Genomic DNA, 22638 nt, shown 5'->3' on the forward strand with positions numbered 1-22638 from the left:
TCACTGTACCCGTCTCCGTGTGTGTCATTGTACCCTTCACCGTGTGTGTCATTGTACCCGTCACTATGTGTGTCATTATACCAATCACTGTGTGTGCCACTGTACCCGTCACCGTTTGTGTCATTGTACCCTTCACTGTGTGTGTCATTATACCAATCACTGTGTGTGTCATTGTACCCTTCATTGTGTGTATCACTGTACCCGTCACTGTGTGTGTCATTGTACCCGTCACCGTGTGTATCACTGTACCCTTCACTGTGTGTATCACTGTAGCCGTCACTGTGTGTGTCATTGTACCCGTCACCGTGTGTATCACTGTACCCTTCACTGTGTGTATCACTGTACCCGTCACTGTGTGTGTCATTGTACCCGTCACTGTGTGTGTCATTGTACCCGTCACTGTGTGTGTCATTGTACCCTTCACTGTGTGTATCACTGTACCCGTCACTGTGTGTGTCATTGTAGCCTTCACTGTGTGGATCACTGTACCATTCACCGTATGTGTTATTAAACCTGTCAGTGTGTGTATCACTGTACCCGCCACTGTGTGTGTCATTATACCCGTCAATGTGTGTGTCATTGTACCCTTAACTGTGTGTATCACTGGACCCGTCACTGTGTGTTATTGTACCCGTCACTGTGTGTGTCATTGTACCCGTCACTGTGTGTGTCATTGTACCCTTCACTGTGTGCATCACTGTACCTGTCACTCTGTGTATCACTGTACCCGTCAATGTGAGTGTCATAGTACCCTTCACTGTGTGTGTCATTGTACCGGTCACTGTGTGTGTCATTATACCTGTCACTGTGTGTATCACTGTACCCGTCACTGTGTGTGTCATTCTACCCGTCACTGTGTGTATCACTGTACCCTTCACCGTATGTGTCATTATACCTCTCACTGTGTGTATCACTGTACCCGTCACTGTGTATGTCATTGTACCCTTTACTCTGTGTATCACTGTACCCGTCACTGTGTGTATCACTGTACCCGTCACTGTGTGTGTCATAGTACCCGTCACTGTGTGTGTCACTGTACCCTTCCACATGTGTGTCATTATACCCGTCACTGTGTGTATCACTGTACCTGTCACTGTGTGTGTCATTATACCCGTCACTGTGTGTGCCATTGTACCCGTCACTGTGTGTATCACTGTACCCTTCACCGTGTGTATCACTGTACCCTTCACTGTGTGTTTCATTGTTCTCTTCACTGTGTGTGTCACTGTTCTCTTCACTGTGTGTGTCATTGTACCCTTCACTGTGTGTATCATTGTGCCCTTCACTCTGTGTGTGTCACTGTTCTCTTCACTGTGTGTGTCACTGTTCTCTTCACTGTGTGTGTCACTGTTCTCTTCACTGTGTGTGTAACTGTTCTCTTCACTGTGTGTGTCACTGTTCTCTTCACTGTGTGTGTCACTGTTCTCTTCATTGTGTGTCATTGTACCCTTCACTGTATGTCTCACTGTACCCTTCACCGTGTGTGTCACTCTAACTTTCACCGTGTGTATCATTGTACCCTTCACCGTGTGTATCACTGTACCCTTTACTGTGTGTGTCATTGTACCCTTCACTGTGTGTGCCACTGTTCTCTTCACTGTATGTCTCACTGTATCCTTCACCGTGTGTGTCACTGTACCCTTCACTGTGTGTATCATTGTACCCTTCACTGTGTGCAATTGTACCCTTCACCGTGTGTGTCACTGTACCCTTCACTGTGTGTGTCATTGTACTCTTCACTGTGTGTGTCACTGTTCTCTTCACTGTGTGTATCATTGCACCTTTCATTGGTCCTTCCATTTTACTCTGTAATATAACTGACCATTGCTTCGCTTTGAGGTGACAATTTTTTCTATGTCTAAGCACGTGGGTGTGTGTGGCTGGTGGATGTTTGTGATGAGCTAGCCTTCGGCGGATTTGGAGCTGTTGAGGGCTGTGATACTTTTGGTGCCCTGTTTGCTTTTGCATGTTGTTTCTGGGTGTTTGTAGCCCTTTGTTTGTTTGTTGTTGTTGGTGTGGGGCACTTCGGAGTTTATTGTTGACTGGTAGGACTTTTTCCTTTCTTACCCTCCTTCGTACCCTTGTTCTTGTTATTACCCAGTGTAAGGTCTGGTGGTGACGGTGATTAACAGGTAGGACTAGGAGGGGGACCTGTCTGAAGGTCAGGATCCTCATCAATTTCTTCAGGGTCAATGTCTTGACCATTATTGACCAGAGGCTCAGGTGGATAGGCTGGACGATCAGCAGGGTCAAAGTAGTGTTTCAGTCTGTTTGCATGGACTAAGGCCTTGTGTCGCTTATCATCTGAACATCTTCGTAACTGATAAGTGTAGTTGGATCCTAGATACACAATGTAGTAAGGGCCATACCATTTCTTAGTTAACTTGTTGCAAAGACCCTTTTCAACTTTCTGACAGTAAAGCCAAACGCTGTAGCCTGGAGAAAAATCTGGTTCTTTACCTTTACGAGTATACTGCTCTGAGTATACTGCTTTGGCTCTAATGACATTTTCTGCTGCACTGTCCTAGTTACTTCTAAATCCTGCAACAAGTCAGACAAGTAGTTCTTGTGGTTCTTTCCTAAATTTTCCTATGGAGCTAAGGCAACATGGTGCACTATGAACCTAATCTGTCAGGCATGGTGTACTGGGGACCTACACTGTCGGATAGGGTGTACTGGGGACCCACACTGTCGAACATTATGTACGGGGGACCTACATCATCAGGCATGGTGTACTGGGTACCTACATCATCAGGCATGGTGTACTGGGGACCTACTTAATCAGGCATGGTGTACTGGGGACCTACTTAATCAGGCATGGTGTACTGGGGACCTACTTAATCAGGCATGGTGTACTGGGGATCTACATTATCAGGCATGTTGTACTGGGGACCTACTTAATCAGGCATGGTGTACTGGGGACCTACTTTATCAGGCATGGTGTACTGGGGACCTACTTAATCAGGCATGGTGTACTGGGGACCTACTTAATCAGGCATGGTGTACTGGGGACCTACTTAATCAGGCATGGTGTACTGGTTACCTACATTGTCAGACATGGTGTACTGGGGACCTACTTAATCAGGCATGGTGTACTGGGGACCTACATCATCAGGCATGGTGTACTTGGGACCTTCATCATCAGGCATGGTGTACTGGGGACCTACTTAATCAGGCATGGTGTACTGGGGACCTACACTTTCGACATGGTGTACTGGGGACCTACATCATCAGACATGGTGTACTGGGGACCTACATCATCAGACATGGTGTACTGGGGACCTACATCATCAGGCATGGTGTACTGGGGACCTACTTTATCAAGCATGTTGTACTGGGGACCGACACTGTCAAACATGGTGTACTATGAACCTAATCTGTCAGACATGGTGTACTGGGGACCTACATCATCAGGCATGGTGTACGGGGGACCTACTTAATCAGGCATGGTGTACTGGGGACCTACTTAATCAGGCATGGTGTACTGGGGACCTACTTAATCAGGCATGGTGTACTGGTTACTTTCATTGTCGGATAGGGTGTACTGGGGGCCTACATTTCCGGCATGGTGTCCTGGGGACCTACATCATCAGGCATGGTGTACTGGGGACCTACATCATCAGGCATGGTGTACTGGGGACCTACATCATCAGGCATGGTGTACTGGGACCTTCATCATCAGGCATGGTGTACTGGGACCTTCATCATCAGGCATGGTGTACTGGGTACCTACATCATCAGGCATGGTGTACTGGGGACCTACTTAATCAGGCATGGTGTACTGGGGACCTACATCATCAGGCATGGTGTACTGGGGACCTACTTAATCAGGCATGGTGTACTGGGGATCTACATTATCAGGCATGGTGTACTGGGGACCTACATCATCAGGCATGGTGTACTGGGGACCTACTTAATCAGGCATGGTGTACTGGGGACCTACTTAATCAGGCATGGTGTACTGGGGACCTACTTAATCAGGCATGGTGTACTGAGGACCTACTTAATCAGGCATGGTGTACTGGTTACCTACATTGTCAGACATGGTGTACTGGGGACCTACTTAATCAGGCATGGGGTACTGGGGACCTACATCATCAGGCATGGTGTACTTGGGACCTTCATCATCAGGCATGGTGTACTGGGGACCTACTTAATCAGGCATGGTGTACTGGGGACCTACACTTCCGACATGTTGTACTGGGGACCTACATCATCAGACATGGTGTACTGGGGACCTACATCATCAGACATGGTGTACTGGGGACCTACATCATCAGGCATGGTGTACTGGGGACCTACTTTATCAACCATGGTGTACTGGGGACCGACACTGTCAAACATGGCGTACTACGAACCTAATCTGTCAGGCATGGTGTACTGGGGACCTACATCATCAGGCATGGTGTACGGGGGACCTACTTAATCAGGCATGGTGTACTGGGGACCTCTGTCAGGCATGGTGTACTGGGGTCCTCTGTCAGGCATGGTGTACTTGGGCCCTCTGTCAGGCAAGGTGTATTGGGGCCCTCGGTCAGGCATGGTGTACTGGGGACCTCTGTCAGGCATGGAGTACTGGGGCCCGTATGCAAGTCACGTAGAAAGAGCATGCGCGATTGTACCTCAAAAGAAGTGAAATGTAGACACCAAGGCTCCAGGGATATTATCCCAAGACTTAAAGTGAAAAGTGAGGATTTGAAAGTTGAAGTCCTCCCTCTACTCAAACAGTCTTGTGGTGAGTGTTTTGTCACTGAAGTCTGATCATTGAAATTGTTAGTTTGCCCACGAGGCGCGTAATCGTTGAAACGGTTTGTAAGATAACGAGGTACCTAATTATTGAAATTGTTAGTAAGACCACGCTGTGCCTGCCTAATCGTTTAAATGGTTAGTTACATCACGAGGCGCCTAATCGTTGAAATGGTTAGTTAGTCCACGAGGTGCCTATTCGTTGAAATGGTTAGTTTGACCACGAGGTGCAAAATCGATAAAAAGGTTTGTTAGACCATGAGGCGCCTACTCGTTGAAATAGTAAGTTAGCCCACGAGGCGCCCGATTAGACACTAGGGTTCATGTGCTATAAACGACTAAAAGCATTGCCAAGACTCGAAAGAACACAAGGACTTAAAATGTCTAACGTAGTATGAAAGATGTTCAGGGACCCTGTGCTTCATTGTGAGTACAATGTGGAGGTCTCCCATGCATGAATTATACCTCGCGTATATACAATTCGTATTATACCAACTCGAGTATCACGTATCACCTAAATATTACTTTTTTACACCCGGGCGCTGATACACCTACAAAGTCGATATTTCAGCACTGTTAATTAACTTTTACAACGAAGGCATATCAAATATTCCGTTTAACAAGAATAAGAATCAAGTTGCCATATACACCGCGCCCTTTTGGATTAAAATGGAAAGTAAATATAATAAACTTGTCAAACGTAGTCGTATATGCAAATATGGTCAGGAATATGCATAATTATACAACTGTTCACTCACGCCCGAATATTTTACTGAAATCATTAATTAATACCAATCCGGTGTACTTAATAGAACTGAAGCTGTTGAGGCCATGTATATATTTCTTATTTCAAAGTTCATAATATGCAAATTATGTTTCTGTGGTACTAAAGAGTTATCATTCGATATGGGCGGTAATTTGGAGCTGAATATACTAATAATGATGGCAATAGCAAATTGATATTAAATTTTCTATTCAGAGCTCGAAATAAATTTAAATATTCGGACAGTTTATTAACTTTTATGTAATTTAATACGTTTAAAAGCGGATATTGAATGTTTATTGGAAGCTTGTGGTTATTTAAGCCTGTGAACAGTCCTTGTATCGATAGTCATGATTCTGATCGTCATGAAGTCACTGGTCCTCTTAATGTTGGGTAAGTTACATCTAATATTTTGTTTCATTTCAAAAGTTATCAGCTTCGACATTTTTTTTCGGTTTTGGAGAATGCAATGGACATGAGGTATATAAGCATCTATATTTCAATTGTGTCGTGCCATGGTCATGTTTTAATTGATGGATACTAGTCAGTATAAATACGCATTTATTATGGTATGTCATAATGATGAGGTTATGAATATTGTACATACGTATGAGTGAAAAGCACAGATTCCGATTCGGTTAACAATTGAAAATAATAGTTTGAAGATGTATATTTAATTATGTACAAGTTTCGTAAGTTTTCATGAATATATAAAGTATATGTATTTTGGGGATTGTATGTCATGTATGTTGGGGATTGTATTTCACGTTTGTTGGAGATTGTATTTTATCTATGTTGGGGCTAGTATTTTATATATTTTGGAGATTGTATTTATGATAGATTATTATAGATTTATGAACTAACGTGTGGTCGTAATTATATCTATCCTATCTGAGGGTGCACACATATTTGCAAATATAAAAATGATTTAAATATCAGACAGGGCTTAGTGTTGTCCGCGTTTTTATTTTGCGTAAAAAGGTAGCACAGTCGCTATTGTATATGAATGAATGTATTGTGCGACATAATGGTTTGCTCGACAGCTTCATGTAAACTGTGATCGAACAGCCTTATATCTGCATATTGATATCTAGAACAAAGTTATAAGACTATGTATGACGTAACACATTGATACGAAATGTATCTTACTATTTATGATGAAGAGAGAGATTCCTCTATGACTTCAAAATCAAAAGATCAGGGGAGATATTTTAAGAATTGTTTAACACTCAAACAAAATAAATATGGAAATTATGAAGTCTTTAAATAGTATCATCACAAATCGTAAAACAATAAAATGGTACTTAATAAGGAATAATGTTATCTAGGGCAAAATGGATGACATTATCTTCCATGTAATTTAGCCCTGATATTCCCAAATTCACCTGATTATGTAAAGGTAATTGGCTCATGTCTTTCAATTGTTTATGTGGTATTATTGTTGCATTAGTCAATCAAACGAATATGACATATAATGACAATATAATACTTTATCTTTCATTTTTAATCGCTTGTTAAATAGCATCTTTAAGGGCGTCGAGAAAAGCGACATAGCTGTATTGGTTGATATTAATCCAACCTAGTTTTCTGTCATATTAACCACAAACTTTATTTGTAAGACAGAATTTACAGCTTTACCATCCGTTATTGATTATGTAATAATATATCCTGAACAGATATAAGATGAGACATGTAGGCTGTATAGGTATCAGTCACATAAAAATCCCATACATCAGAAATGACGAGTGGGAGTCGTTTCTTGTACAACAAAACTCAGCTCCGAATTGTTTATTCTCCCTGCAGTATTTTATTGTACGATATACAACTCCCATTCGTCGTCTATTTCTTAAGTAAAATTCCTGCGATTGTTTAAGTGTGCGATATACAGTATACGATGTGCGATATACAGTATATGATGTGCGATATACAGTATACGATGTGCGATATACAGTATACGATGTGCGATATACAGTTAAGATGTGCGATATACAGTATACGATGTGTGATATACAGTATACGATGTGCGATATACAGTATACGATGTGCGATATACAGTATACGATGTGCGATATACAGTATACGATGTGTGATATACAGTATACGATGTGCGATATACAGTATACGATGTGCGATGTACAGTTTATGATGTGCGATATACAGTATAAGATGTGCGATATACAGTATAAGATGTGCGATATACAGTATACGATGTGCGATATACAGTATAAGATGTGCGATATACAGTATAAGATGTGCGATATACAGTATACGATGTGCGATATACAGTATACGATGTGCGATATACAGTATAGGATGTGCGATATACAGTATACGATGTGCGATATACAGTATACGATGTGCGATATACAGTTAAGATGTGCGATATACAGTATACGATGTGTGATATACAGTATACGATGTGCGATATACAGTATACGATGTGCGATATACAGTATACGATGTGCGATATACAGTATACGATGTGTGATATACAGTATACGATGTGCGATATACAGTATACGATGTGCGATGTACAGTATATGATGTGCGATATACAGTATAAGATGTGCGATATACAGTATAAGATGTGCGATATACAGTATACGATGTGCGATATACAGTATAAGATGTGCGATATACAGTATAAGATGTGCGATATACAGTATACGATGTGCGATATACAGTATACGATGTGCGATATACAGTATAGGATGTGCGATATACAGTATACGATGTGCGATATACAGTATACGATGTGCGATATACAGTATACGATGTGCGATATACAGTATACGATGTGCGATATACAGTATACGATGTGCGATATACAGTATAAGATTTGCGATATACAGTATACGATGTGCAATATATAGTATACGATGTGCGATATACAGTATACGATGTGCGATATACAGTATACGATGTCCGATATACAGTATACGATGTGCGATATACAGTATACGATGTGCGATATACAGTGTAAGATGTGCGATATACAGTATACGATGTGCGATATACAGTATAAGATGTGCGATATACAGTATACGATGTGCGATATACAGTATACGATGTGCGATATACAGTATAAGATGTGCGATATACAGTATACGATGTGCGATATACAGTATACGATGTGCGATATACAGTATTAGATGTGCGATATACAGTATACGATGTGCGATATACAGTATACGATGTGCGATATACAGTATACGATGTGCGATATACAGTATACGATGTGCGATGTGGGAAAAGGTACAGATAATCGAGGTGAGAATATGCGGGAAATACCAAGCTTAACCCACCTATGGACACAAATTGACATTTCGAAAGTGGTCAAATGTAACAAGTGTTACGGACGGGACTCAAACCAAAAAGTACGAGAATCTGTACTTTACTCAGGAAGTGTTATCCCAAATATAACATTTGTTACACTTAACCCACCTGTTCGTAAGATGGACTTGTCCGACATTTCCGAGGTCGTATTCTATTCAGGCAGTAGTCATTTTTAAAATTTGGGTAAATATTTGTAAAGCTTGTACTTTAAATGAACAGCCATGAGGAGGCTGTATGTGGTATTGATATCAAATATATGAAATAAACGACTCGTTGCCGTTGTTTATCGTACAATAAATTACTGCAGGGAGAATAAACCATGAGGGGTGCAGTCCATCTTACGAACAGGTGGGTTTGCTATGTCCCACATGTTTCACAATTCTCACGTCGATTATATTTTTTCCCCCAATACCGATATCTCTTCCACTTGGTTGCAATCGTTCGGCCACTGCGTTTATCTGTGTAGCCCAGCTACATCTATGGGGAACAACTTACTAGACACTTCCTTCTAAACAATAACGTCGTCCAATATATGACGTCATCAAATTGCGAGCGGGTATTCTAATCTCCAGAAATTATGCCATGATAAAACAATGTGTTATCGTGAAACAAACCGCGCATCGTTCTTCGTTGTTCTTTGCGATATAGTGCATAGCTTTCTTATATATGAAAAATAACATTCACAATGTTATGCTTAAATGCTGCAGTTTCGAACAATTACATTGTATCCTATGAGAGAAAAAAATCGATTTTCCCTATTTATGTAAATACGTTTCATACAAACAGTAGTTTTATAATTCTTTTACTCATGATATGATATTGGACAGTAAAAGCTATCGTTTAAGGAAAGAAAACAATATACACATTCTGTGATGAAACAATAGTTTTTTGGTTTAAACTGTGATAGTGTCTACATACATTTGCCATAAAAGAAATAATCCATATGAGAATCTAATTTTATATCTTTTAATCAATCTATTTTTTTAGGTAAAAATATATTTTAATCGTCAACACCAGAGAATAACCATCTGCCGAAACAGATTCCATTCTGCGCCAAAAAATAAAATAGCGGTGAACATAATATGAATTGTCTGGTCCAGACTTGATTATTTACAGACCGCCGTCACATAGCTGGAATATTGCTGAGTGCGGCGTTAAAAAGCAAACAAACAAAAGATACAAGAGCAATTCACGAGTTTCATAAAATCAGTAGTGACACCAGATGTTCGCAAACACAACATATAAATGACCTTTGTCAGAAATAAGAATCTTTATGTCAGTCTACATATCTGTTATCTGAAGTGATGTTTTCCATTCCATGTAGAGACTACGTCGCAAAAAACCCAGATATTTAACAAAAGCTCTTGTACATGATTTTGAGCAGCTAATGGTGTCTCTTGAACTGGAACAAGTCATTGTAAAATATCTGTTAATTAGTCTCCAATTCTACCCCAAACTCACAAACTCGTGAACAGATCGCACAAGCTATCTTTTGAATGCAAAGCGAACTCCCGTGTCATACCAATTTTATGAAACTCGTGAATTGCTCTATCTATCTTTTGTTTGTTTGTTGTTTAACGCCGCACTCAGCAATATTCCAGCTATGTGACGGCGGTCTGTAAATAATCAAGTCTGGACCAGACAATCCAGTGATTGATATCATGAGCATCGATCCTCGCAATTGGAAAACGATGACACGCATCAACCAAGTCAGCGAGCCTGACCACCCGATCCCGTGAGTCGCCTCTTACGACAAGCATAGTCGCCATTTGCGGCAAGCATGATTTGCTGAAGATCTAGTCTACCCAGGGTCTTCACGGGTCCTCTGGTTTGGTTTCTGACGAGCGAAAGCGATTCAGGTACTAGAACAATTCACAAGTTTCATAAAATTGGTATTACAGGGGAGCGAGTTAAGTATTATTTGTGGAATTTTGTTGCCATATCCACCGGCGAAACAATGCCATGTGACGTCAGCCTAGCAACAGGTTGCTGGGGTCATCGAATTTGCATTGGCTCCTCTCAGTGATCTGTCATCTCAACACGCAATGTCCTTGAATAAGCCAGGGACATGTTGAGAGCGTTCAATTTTGGTCGTGAAAATTGATCCCACAGTACATAAGCAGCATTGGTATTACCCAATGTGCAAATAAAGCATGTTTATTAAACTGATGATCTCTTCAAGGGCAAGTAATAAACTAGAATATGATACAAATTTCATCAGACATCATTTGGTCACAGATGCGATAATTTGGAAATGTTTTGAAAGCTTAAGGCCGTAAATGATGTAACTCTAATCAAACGGAAAAGTGGTTTATGCAAGCAGTATGCAATGGTAATAGAAATAGTTCAATTAGAAATGCTTTGATCGGAAGGTACAAATAAAATATATATATATATATATTTATTTTCGTTTCAGTTTTTGGAACCGTAGCTGCAGATGCCGAGGAAACATGTATGTTAACTATTTTGAATTCTTTTGAAGCGACATACATTATGCTATGGTAATCAGTTTAGAAATGAATCTCATACATGACATATCTGTACGATATCAGGATTTTAGTTCTCATTTAAATTTTAGGGTATGGTTTGTAATCAGAACGACATTACTTGTTCTCAGCACACGTGATCCATATTTTTTTCTCGTATTAAAGGATGCATATGTGATCAGAAACTTTGTTTTGCAAACCCGGTCAATATTTTGTAAAATGCAATACACATGTAATATTTAATTTGTAAGCAAATTTCCATGTGAGCATTTGTTATTGGTTTTATCACTTCATCACATATTCCAGACACCAATTCTTCTTCATTAAGCACATCTAGTTCTATATAATACGTTAATTTCTGTACTTTATGTTGCAAAATAAGAAATGCTTAATATTTATGTGAAGTAACTGTAGTTTTAAAAAAGATATCTATCTTCATTTAAAAAAATGAATCAACAGGCAAATGTGCTGACCCAATATAGTTATATTAACCTTGCTCATGCACATACTATCGACCAATTTAGGAACTTTTCGCACACATAGTTATTAAGATGGTAAGGATTGAAACATTTCTTAACATTTGAAAGGGAAAACCTGTTTTACTGTCTCAGAAACATGTCACAAAGAAACTCGTGTCGTACACGTCAGATTTTTAAAAATTATAATATGAATTATCACATGAAAATACGACGCAAAAGTAAGATGTCAATGGACACTTTTTTAATGTAACAGTTACCCAAGAACCGTTTCATTTTGTTGCACATAAGTGGTTTACTGCGAAGTAAAACTATCTATTCATAGCCAACTTTCATGCGCAATATTATCACGGACTTAGGCAATTCCTTTCATATTGCTGAGGACACAATGACAACTATATCCTGAGTGAGTCAAACTGAAAGACGTGAAAAGAGAAACGACCACTCTCCTCCCCTAGCAGGATTTAAATCATGTTCACGTGCTCGATAGCGATCATAAATGCATTATTTCGATCAACATGTGGACACTGCTGTATAATTAGAGAATCAATATCATTCCAAGATAGGCAGTAATAGTCCAGTGTCAAGAATTATTAAAACAAAATAGCTTTCAGACATGAATATTTAGGTCGATGAATATTTCAATATTTCATTACGTCAGTTATGGCGTGTCACGTGCTTGGAAATTCTGAGCAGTGACTACATTACATGAAATTGTTTCAGCGCTCCTTGATATGAAGGAAAGTCTTCAAACAAAAAGTAAGTAACAAAATAAGGAGTCGTTGTGTTGATAAAGAACACGTTGTTCACGAAGAATCTGTGACATTAGGAAAATAATGTTTTTCATTACATGTCAGCCTTAAGTCTGTTTGAAATCATATAATTACCAGATTAACTGACGCCAGATTGCCTAATGTATTTATGCAGCATAAAGTCTTTGAAAGTATTTTAGGAGTGCTACACATAAGGAAGAGCATTTATGGATCTCAACTTCATAATAATAATAATAATAATAATAATAGACAGTCCAGAAGGCCTATATCAAGAAAAAAACCTTCGGGCAGAGTACAAATGTTGACTTAAGAAAATCTTGAGTTTAGAGCCGAACGAATGCAATGAAGTTAAAGCCACAAATACTTATGCTGTACCAGTCCTGTCGTATTCTCTTGGTGTTCTTGATTGGGCGAAACAAGAAATTCAGGGTAATGACACCCTCACACGAAGAATCAGGTCCGACAATAGATTCCACCACCCTCAATCTTCCCCAAATTTCTTATATTTACCAATATTGATGGGAGGGCGTGTTTTGATTAATGTTGGGGCTCTTCATGATAGAAATGTTTTGTGCACTTTTGCACACATTTATTTGTCTGATGATAATCTTGTGAAGCATATCAAGACTCATGATGAAAACAAGACATTGCAAAGTTTTCTTAAACGAGCCATGGATGTTGGACATAATCTCAATGTCAGTGTTGATTTTTGATGGTTCTGTACTACTGGATGGTGCAAAAATGAGTGTCAACCAAGCGAAGTGCCACATCAAATCGGCCAAGACTCAGGTCTTCTAGGAGAGGCTCTCTGAACGACCACTAGTACTGCATCGGGTTTATGTGCAGTGTGTCGGATGGCCTGAAAAGTGAAACAGAAGGCTTTCTGTCTTCTGCTCAGGACCAGTTACTTTCCACTCGACACCGTCAATGGGTGATTTTGCATCAAAATGTAAATTTGAAATGTAGATTATGTAATGAGACTATCCAACATATTGTCAGTGGATGCCAAGCTTTGGCACAAACACAGTATCTTAAGTGACATGCTGGAGAGACTCGATCATTTCATTACCGTCTTCGCCATGTTTGCTGTTGTACGACGCAGAATGTGTAGAGGGTGTTATGGAAAATGATCAATTCAAAATCCTTTGGAATAGGCCCGTTTACGGCTTCACACGTGTCCAGGCCAACAAACCTGAATTTGTCCTTTTTGATAAATCCAATGAAATCATATATATTATTGAATTTTCTGTCCCTTTTTGCACTAATGTCATTGACAAGATTCAGGAAATGCTTATATACAGACCCTGCTTTTGAAATGTCACGCTTTTATCCCGGGTTTGCTACCAGGAATGCAGCCCTTCTGGGTAAAGCAAAAGGCTTCAGTGTTGAGGAGTCTTCACATTCTCTGAAACATTCTAGGTGGGGTTGACTAAGCAGTGCGCACTGTGTGAAGTCCCATTCACTGTCTGGGTTGCGTGTTGGGGGGACAAGGGCCCCAAGCTGGTGCTTAGCCTAACCAGCCTGACTGTGCCAGGGTCACATTGTTTTTTTATCTTTATCATTGCTATTTCTATTAATTTATCTACCAGTGCGAAAAACCCCGTCATCATTTCCATTGTCAATTACCACTCAGGGACAATTGAAGTCCTGGCTTCCAGTTGTCCATAAATATCAACTATCAGTGCTAATTGCTGTAAAATGTTGGCTTCCACTGTCTTTTGCTAATCACCTATCAGTGCCAGTATTATGTCGGCTTCCCTTGTTAAGTTTCCACCTTTTGTAATCATATTACTTTTGCTGTTCTTACATATATATGCCCTCTGCCTCATAGCATTCGTTCACCTGATGAAGGAGTAAGTATACACTCCGAAACATTGTGGTCCTCTTAATAAAGAAGGTGTCATCCATAAATTCTCTTCCTGATGCAGGGAAGTTACTAGTTAGTTTGACAAGGTGAATAATTAAAAATATACAAACAGTTTCTTTCAAGACACATTGTGCTTTTGACACAATGTGTCTATGTCTAGTCATCTTGCTTGGTTTCCTCGACTGAATAAAAACAGAAACTCGTATTTAATGCTGTGAAAAGGCCGACACATTGAACCAACATTATAATGACACAATATTTCAAGGAATTGTGTTTGTTTGTTTGTTTAGTCAAGGAGGCTGTTCCCACTGACGACTTTGTTAAAGGTACGTTCAGGCAGTATACTCGATATTTATTTTATATTTGTATATATAAATGTATAAAAACCTACCACTTTATCCTTCAAATGTTACACTCGTATTTGTCTTCCGGACACAATCGTCTAATCATGACATGCATAATATACCAGAAGCTACAGACAGTGTCTGCGTGAAATGAATATAATGCATATAGTTGAAATGAGAGAAACTGCTATGACTTTGCATTTTGCTGTTGTAAAACATATGAAATGTGTCTTTCTTCTTTTCAGTTCTCCTTGATATCGATGTCGAGGATATTTTAAAAGGTAAATATCTACATTCTTACTTGTTTGGAGATGGACTAGAGCACACCATCCCCACCCACCCCTAGTATGATGGGATTATGCATTTTCAGTGTCTCACAATATGTCAAATGAATTACTGCACCCACTGAAATGTACATATACACAGTTGAGCCTTTGTTCATGCTACGACAACCAACACATGCAATGCAAACAACTTGGGCCCCGCGTGTATGGAGCCACCCCATATTCGACAGTGGAACGTCGTACTGTTATATGCCATTATGAAATTGCTGCCAAGTCAGAGGACTAGTTGCATCAAGGGGCATATAAACAGAGGTATTTACACAAAATACACTCTCTGTGTGAACACTATGTTGCAGGGAACCACATTCGTGGTCATAGAACACCTACTTTGTTTGTACAATGGATCGATGTGTGATCTGTGGAAATAGTACAAATTTAACGTTTTACAACTGAACACATTACATTATAATGAACTTTTACAAAATTATATCGTAGTGACGCTAATAAATGCTTTGATTGAGAAAGAAACAAAAAAAGGTCAACAGGTCCCGATCTTATGAGTTTGGTTTCATTTTGCAGTTCTTGAACAAGTTCCGTTGGAGGATCGCAAGAAGCGTATGTACTATTTCATTGAACGTTTTTTAACACGAATCACGCTTTGCAATGATACATACCCTTAATACTAAGTAACAAATAGTTTTTTATTCAATACTAAGCGTTATCACATAATGACTGGAAACTAGTAAGCTCTATACATCGATGTGATGTCTACGTGCTTGACAAATTATTGATTAACACATAAAAAAACTTTGATAGAGTTATCCCTGTGTGTGAATGCAAACAAACATTGCTGCAGCGAATTTGGCACAATATGAAAAGAAACATTGGCCGGTTAACATCGTTTCCGAAGTTACTTTACGGAATGAAAATATGTCGTTGATGCAGACGAGTTTAAGAATGACATTACATGTATATGATTAAGAGATTAAGCATGATATGTTTTCGTATCGACAGTATCGTATATCTCGAATAAACAATATGTGGTTTGTTTACCAAAGTCTTGTATTATACCATTTCTATTCATAATATATTTGTACAATATGAAAACATACTCGGATATATGTTGCACACACCTATATATGATCAGAGTTTGTATGAGTTTTTATTAAAAAAAACATTCTTTGCTTTTGGTTTTTCCAGTTTGTGAGCTGATGCCAGCCAGGCGCATGGCAGAATGTAGGTATTAACAAAGATGCTGCTGCTGATAGGCCCAACTATTCAAACCTGTCTTGATATCTTCGATTGATCTCTACAGCATCTTTTACAAACGTGATATACGTAAAATATTTTGAAATCTGTACATTAGTTAAAAATGGAATATGTTTCGTGTGTAATGATGTCACGACGTATCGAACCTTTATACAAATAGCTGTTTAATTTAAGTTTAAGGAGGAACATTTTTAAAAGAAATAAGGATTTGCTTTCAACATGTGAAACTATATAAATGATGAAAACAGGCAAGTGTAAAGTATTTTAATAACTTAAGGGAATCACCCCCAAACTATTCATTATTTGCTTGAGGAGAAAAGAATCACTCCTTAAATTTCAAACTCAGTTCATTTCAAGGCAATAATTGTAATGCATGTTTTGTGTATTACAGATTTCGAAAGGTTACCTGTCGAGGATAGAGAAAAAGGTGTGTACCGTAAGATATCACTTAATAATTGTTGAATTTTTTTTATGGAATTTTACTCTTAATACATCACTAGTTTCAATGACATATACATGTTCTAGTTACATCCCATGAGTTTAACATTTGTTAGATACATTCGATGGACCAAATCTGTTTTAGTTCCATCCGATGAAATGAACAAACTAGGTTCTTGCTACCTGAGAAATATTGTCAAAACATATGTTTGAGTTACAACCTATGAATTTAACTTGTTTCAGTTGGATCCTGTCAAGGTGACTTGATCAGATATGGTATGTATCATCATATTCGGGTTGCAAGATTTTTCTCAAAACCAATCTAATCAAAAGGATTGTCATCACAATAAATTAGCAATATTATACAAAACCCGAGAGTATGTAAGAGTGTACACACTAAGCTTTATTTTGAACTGTCAGTAAGACATTTACTTTTATTAGTTTTAAGATAGGATATGTACATAAATTGTGTTTAATTTTTTTAAGTCAGAACAATCAATATATGTGTTAATGTTCCTTACCTATACTAGAAATGGAAAATAAGATTCACAATAGATTAGCAATATTCCAGCAATATCACGGCGGGGGACACCAGAAATGGGCTTCACACATTGTACCCATGTCGGGAATCGAACCCGGGATGTCGGCGTGACGAGCGAACGCTTAAACCACTAGGGTACCCGACCGCCCCGCAACAGTCAGACAGGAACGAACCGGAACAAATATGTCCGGGAGAAGGCGTCAGTTTCAAATGACATGGACAGTTGTCGCCAGAGTCGAACATTCATTCACTGAGAACGTTGAGATACAGTTGGAAAAATCCCAGTTAGAAAGAAAACCCAAAGACAGTTGCGAGCGGCAAAAACAAATCAGTTGTGCGAGCCTTCATGCTTGCCGTTTCATTCATTCTCGGCCTTCGGTCCCAAAGGGTTGTTTGGAAAATGAAGATGCATGAATTTCGCTAAATGTCCTGTGCATGACGATACACGTGAGGGAATTCCCTCGACTGTAATATTGGATTCCCCGACATTCAGAAGTAATAAAAGTAGTCCACTTTGGTGGACGCGGCTTATTTTTTTTTACATTCATTGGGAAATGAATGCAATAACACGTGACCAATTCAGCTAATATATATGACACATTACACTATACATCTACATGGGTGATCTTACTTGGAATGCAAAAAATATGAAATAGTTTATTTCAGTAACAGGTGGCGTTTGTTAACTGGCATACTGTAAGGTGAGTTGACAAGAGTAAGTGGGCGAGTGAGTTGGTTTTGAGGCTACTTTAAACAGTTTTCCAGTCATACGATTGCATGTCCGTTTAATTCGAGATGAAACTCTGTGATAAAACAAATCTTTACACCATTGCTAAAACCTACGAGCTTGTGTATGGTGCCATCTAACCAATTATTTCAGTGCTAAATTTGGATGTTAACCAACGATCTGCTCATGACACACCAATGGAAATCAACCATGAACATATCTTAGGCGCCTGAACCACGCGTACCCCAACAAATGTAAATGTAAAGGAACGCTGTAATAGTGCAGATCATATGGATGCCGTTGTACAAAGCGACCGTAATGCTAAGGTGATCGTAACTCCCAAACTTTAACATAGACTTACGACAGTCGTAAAGCTGAGGTTGTTTTGTTCAATGACACCCTGGTACAGAGGAATATTGCTGAGTGCGACCCTAAACAACAATCAAACACACATTAAACTGAAGTGCCATCACTAAACATGTGGCGTTATACCAAACTCACAAACCACAATACGTGACCATGTTATATGCATTAATGTTTGGGATAACATTTACATATTTTTATTTTCCCTTCTTTCAGAAGACAGGCCTGGACAAGTAGACAAGTGTAAGCATATAACAATAAGATGGATGTACCATGCTAAGTGCCTGAATATCGCCTAATATGTTTACTTGCAAGTATTACCCCACTATTATTCATCAGTAGTTGCTGTGGTGTACTGATTCATGTGCCAAATGTGCATTTAGTCCTTGTTCAAGTAACTGTCTCTTTCATGTGTCTTTGACCCTAAATGTAATGCTTCGTCTTTACTTCTAAGTACTTCATACTTTCGATGGTGATTTTATTATCAGTGCACACGTATAGATCTGTTTAAAGAGACGCTCATGTTATCATTTTAGTTCTGCAAACGTTAACAGGCAAAGAACGAGTGGAACGTAAGTACACACCAACGAAAAGTATCTGAGATACTCGTACAACATTCCAATTGACCTTTTTTTCACACTTGCGCCATCTTGGATCGAAAACGAGGCTATGAGAGCCCAGATCTATGCAGAGTTAGGCGCATCAGCTGATCGGGAATAGAGAGCAAGTGTGACCGTGTATCAATGAAGGACATTTCAAAATGTTCTCTTTGTCTAATACAGAAGATATTACATATTTAATGCTGATGTCCAATTAAAATATGCCTGTAATACACTGGAAAATCAACTGATATAACATGAAACTCGTCCGTGTATTGTGCTAATTTGCTCAGCCAACGAGTGGCTTGGCGACCTCGAGATCGTCATGTTTATTTCACGAGTTATAGGGGCCTAGTGGTGTTGACTGCACCACGCACTATCGTTTTGCCAAGAGTTCCGTTGACATAAGACACCTTTTCTGCTATGATTTTCATCCAAACGTATAACAATGTACATTGTAAATGACAATAGTTTACAAACTAACTTGTGTGTCAAAATAAATATTCAGAATGTGTCATTTATCAAATTTAAAGCAAATATATATTGGCTGTTGCTAATAGTCGTAGCAGGACAATAATTGATTATTTGTTTGATTTCAGAATGACAATTGAAACCATGTTAATAGATTGGTAAAAATCTGGGTCGGTATATTTGTAAAAAATCAGTTCAGAGTGACAAGAATAAATTTTACTAGTCTGGTGTAGATATATATTAAGTTTACACTCTTAACTTAAAGCCTTAAATAAATACTGTAATGATATTGAAATAATATTTCTTCTTCGATGATTTTTTTAAAATAAAAAATAAATATACATCTTCTCTCAAAATATTTCGTATTCAGAAAACTATATTCTTCTGATATAAAGAAATCTATCATCAAATATATAAATTAACATGATTATTCATCAATAATATATCTCAAAGCATTTGCATGTGTAAAAGAACTTATTTTGTTTAAAAACATTCAAATTATGTTTGTGTACATAAAAACATATGGGTTGTGATTGTAATATCCATTGGAATCAAACAACATTCAAAAAGATTTCTTTTCATAGTAATCTCAAATTTTGATTTCTTTGATTATTTTATGACATAATTCTTTTGGTACAGAAAAGTAAATATCATTTTGGTAAAAATATTACAGAACAAACTACTTAGTTTAAATATATCCACACCCTTCATGTAATAATTCAGCAGAAATGTTACACCTCATGTTATCTAATCTGACAACATTGACAATTAAAACGACTACTGTTCACAATCACAGCAACACACGTAGTTGTAGAGGTCCACCATTTTATTGTAATGTATTTGAGTTTTACATTGAATACACAACTAATATACAATTCTGATTCGTTTATGAATGTAAATTCTCAATAGGTTACAATAAGATAAATAAGATCAACATAGCAATTTAGTTTCTTTTATCTATCTAGATAAGGTCAATATTTTCTACTGGCCAAAGACCCAGTTGACTTCAAATACAATCGCAAAATTATTCAAACGTTTACTTTGACTAAAATACAAATATTTGACAAATATATACACAGTTTGGGTGAATGGCGTCTAATAAATGATTATTTACACACGCCTGTAGGTTATGTACTAAGTCTGTGTGCAGCTACTATAAATAAACTGCACTGGTAGTTACCAGGTGGTCATGGATATTTGAAATTGAAATCAAACATAACGGTCACTCACTTGCTAAATGTTTATCAGTAAGGAGACCATCTGACAGTAGAATAGTTGGTAAAGGATAGGAATAAGGATAATGATCAATATTTACGAGAAATGTTGCCGTGACAGTACCAAAATGGTCTTATTGTCCCAGTTTGTCCCGATTGCGTGACTTGTTGAAATCACCATATGTATCGCGGGTTATCCAGCCTTCACCTTCAGCACTCAAAGCCTTGCTTTCTATTCGGAAGTAGCGAAGTGTGAAAAATGTCAATAGTTATATATATACTGTGATGTAACGTAACAATTCACTGATTGGTAATTTCCCATTTCTAATTTACACTATAAATAGACACTACTTACACTAAATACAGTAAGTCGTCAAAGTACTACATTTTTGGGGTTGACATTTTACACACAATATCCTTTTTTACTTTCTTTCTCGAAAAGAAAAGTACATTATGGATGGAATAATCAGCATATGTGACAATGCATAGTGTATTACACACAAAATACATTCACTTTGAATACTCAGATCGCTGTAATACAGTAATTACACAAAGAACATTTGGAAATACTTTAACTTATGCGAGCCTTGCTTGGACTGAATACATTTTGTTTGATTGTATGAACTACGAATTGCAAACCAATCTCATCCATATCACATGTATAGGTCCAGTAAGAATGAGCCCCGGGTAATCATTTAAGGAACTTGTGCAAAAAACCCAAAGTGTATGAATAATTATATTCGAAACATGTGAACTAATTCCAATGCCTAAAGGATTCAATGTCATTGTATTGTTGATAGCATTTGTTGACCTGTTTCAGTTTATGACTATTTCAACAAGACGAGCATTCTACAACGTAAGTGTTATAAGATAGTCATTTGAAATGTTGGAAAAAGAACACGTTCATCTGTGATGTATGAATTGTCCCGTGCAGACACCACATTGCTATTTGAAAATATCGTCTAAATTGGAAGGGAAATCCTAAATAGATTGCTGGTGTTCATTGGTAATTCTGAATGTTAAGTAGCCGGCATGACATACATAGTTGACTATTGCCGGATGTGACCTTGCTCTTGCTAAGAACCGCCTCCGTGGTCTAGTTGTAGAGCGTCCGCCCGGAGAGCGGAAGGTCCGGGGTTCGATCCCCAGCCGCGTCATACCAAAAGACGTTAAAAGATGGTACTTGTTGTTACCCTGTCTGGCGCTCGGCATTAGGGGCTAAAACAAGGACTGGTCGGCTCGGAGTCAGTATACTGTGTCTGAGTGGGGTATTCATGTTAAACTGCAGCATGGTATCTCAGTGTGCTAGCACTATAAATCGGCATCAGTCCGGACTAGTACAAGCAGCCACACACATACACGTGCATGCACGTCGCTATATAAGTGCAATAATCTTGGACGCGACGTTAAACCCAATTTCAACTCTTGCTAAGAAGTTGTTTGATCCAAGTTACAACATTTAAGGCTCCTGTAAAACTTTCATCGTTTACGGGCAAGACACCTGGAGGATATTTTCAAATTCGCGCATCAGACACAAAATCTTTGTCCGATGCAATTCCCTATTTTGACGTGTACCTAACGTGCCCGAGCTTTTTCATGTGAACAGTTGACTTGCTTTTGCATGTGTTTGTGATGGATGAAACCGGTGGGGCAGGATACACAAACATCTGCTCGGAGAGCGTGATGCCAACAGACTTAGAAAATGTTACTTGAAAATTACTGCTCGAAATCATTAGTCCCGACAACTAAAGAAGGTGTCAGCATTCATATTCTTCTGAAAATTGTGTGATTAAAAATAGTGTTGACAATCATCGGTGAAGTCAGTAACATAAACAAAGGATGAAGCCAGTAATATAAACAACTTTCATCCTTTGTTTATGTCACTGACTTCACCGATGATTGTCATCACTACCCTTGTGTGTACATAACAGGCTTCTCTAC

General features: G+C 38.5%; 1 protein-coding gene across 3 annotated transcripts in view; it reads left to right on the forward strand.

The window, feature by feature from the left end:
* The first annotated feature begins 5861 nt into the window (after positions 1-5861).
* Positions 5862-22638, forward strand: part of LOC124124600 — a 30239-nt gene continuing 13462 nt past the window's right edge. For all 3 annotated transcript variants that reach the window (XM_046487814.2, XM_046487815.2, XM_048401874.1), the window contains exons 1-12: positions 5862-5902; positions 11262-11297; positions 12531-12566; positions 14738-14773; positions 15037-15072; positions 15655-15690; positions 16276-16311; positions 16736-16771; positions 17026-17058; positions 18630-18656; positions 18950-18985; positions 21518-21553. In XM_046487814.2, coding sequence (XP_046343770.2) covers positions 5875-5902; positions 11262-11297; positions 12531-12566; positions 14738-14773; positions 15037-15072; positions 15655-15690; positions 16276-16311; positions 16736-16771; positions 17026-17058; positions 18630-18656; positions 18950-18985; positions 21518-21553 — 412 coding nt within the window. In that variant the 5' untranslated portion in view covers positions 5862-5874. The remainder of the gene's footprint in view (positions 5903-11261; positions 11298-12530; positions 12567-14737; positions 14774-15036; positions 15073-15654; positions 15691-16275; positions 16312-16735; positions 16772-17025; positions 17059-18629; positions 18657-18949; positions 18986-21517; positions 21554-22638) is intronic.

This window comes from Haliotis rufescens, unplaced genomic scaffold, assembly GCF_023055435.1.
Source record: "Haliotis rufescens isolate VD_foot unplaced genomic scaffold, xgHalRufe1.0.p SCAF_24, whole genome shotgun sequence".
Taxonomy (NCBI): Eukaryota; Metazoa; Mollusca; class Gastropoda; order Lepetellida; family Haliotidae; genus Haliotis; species Haliotis rufescens.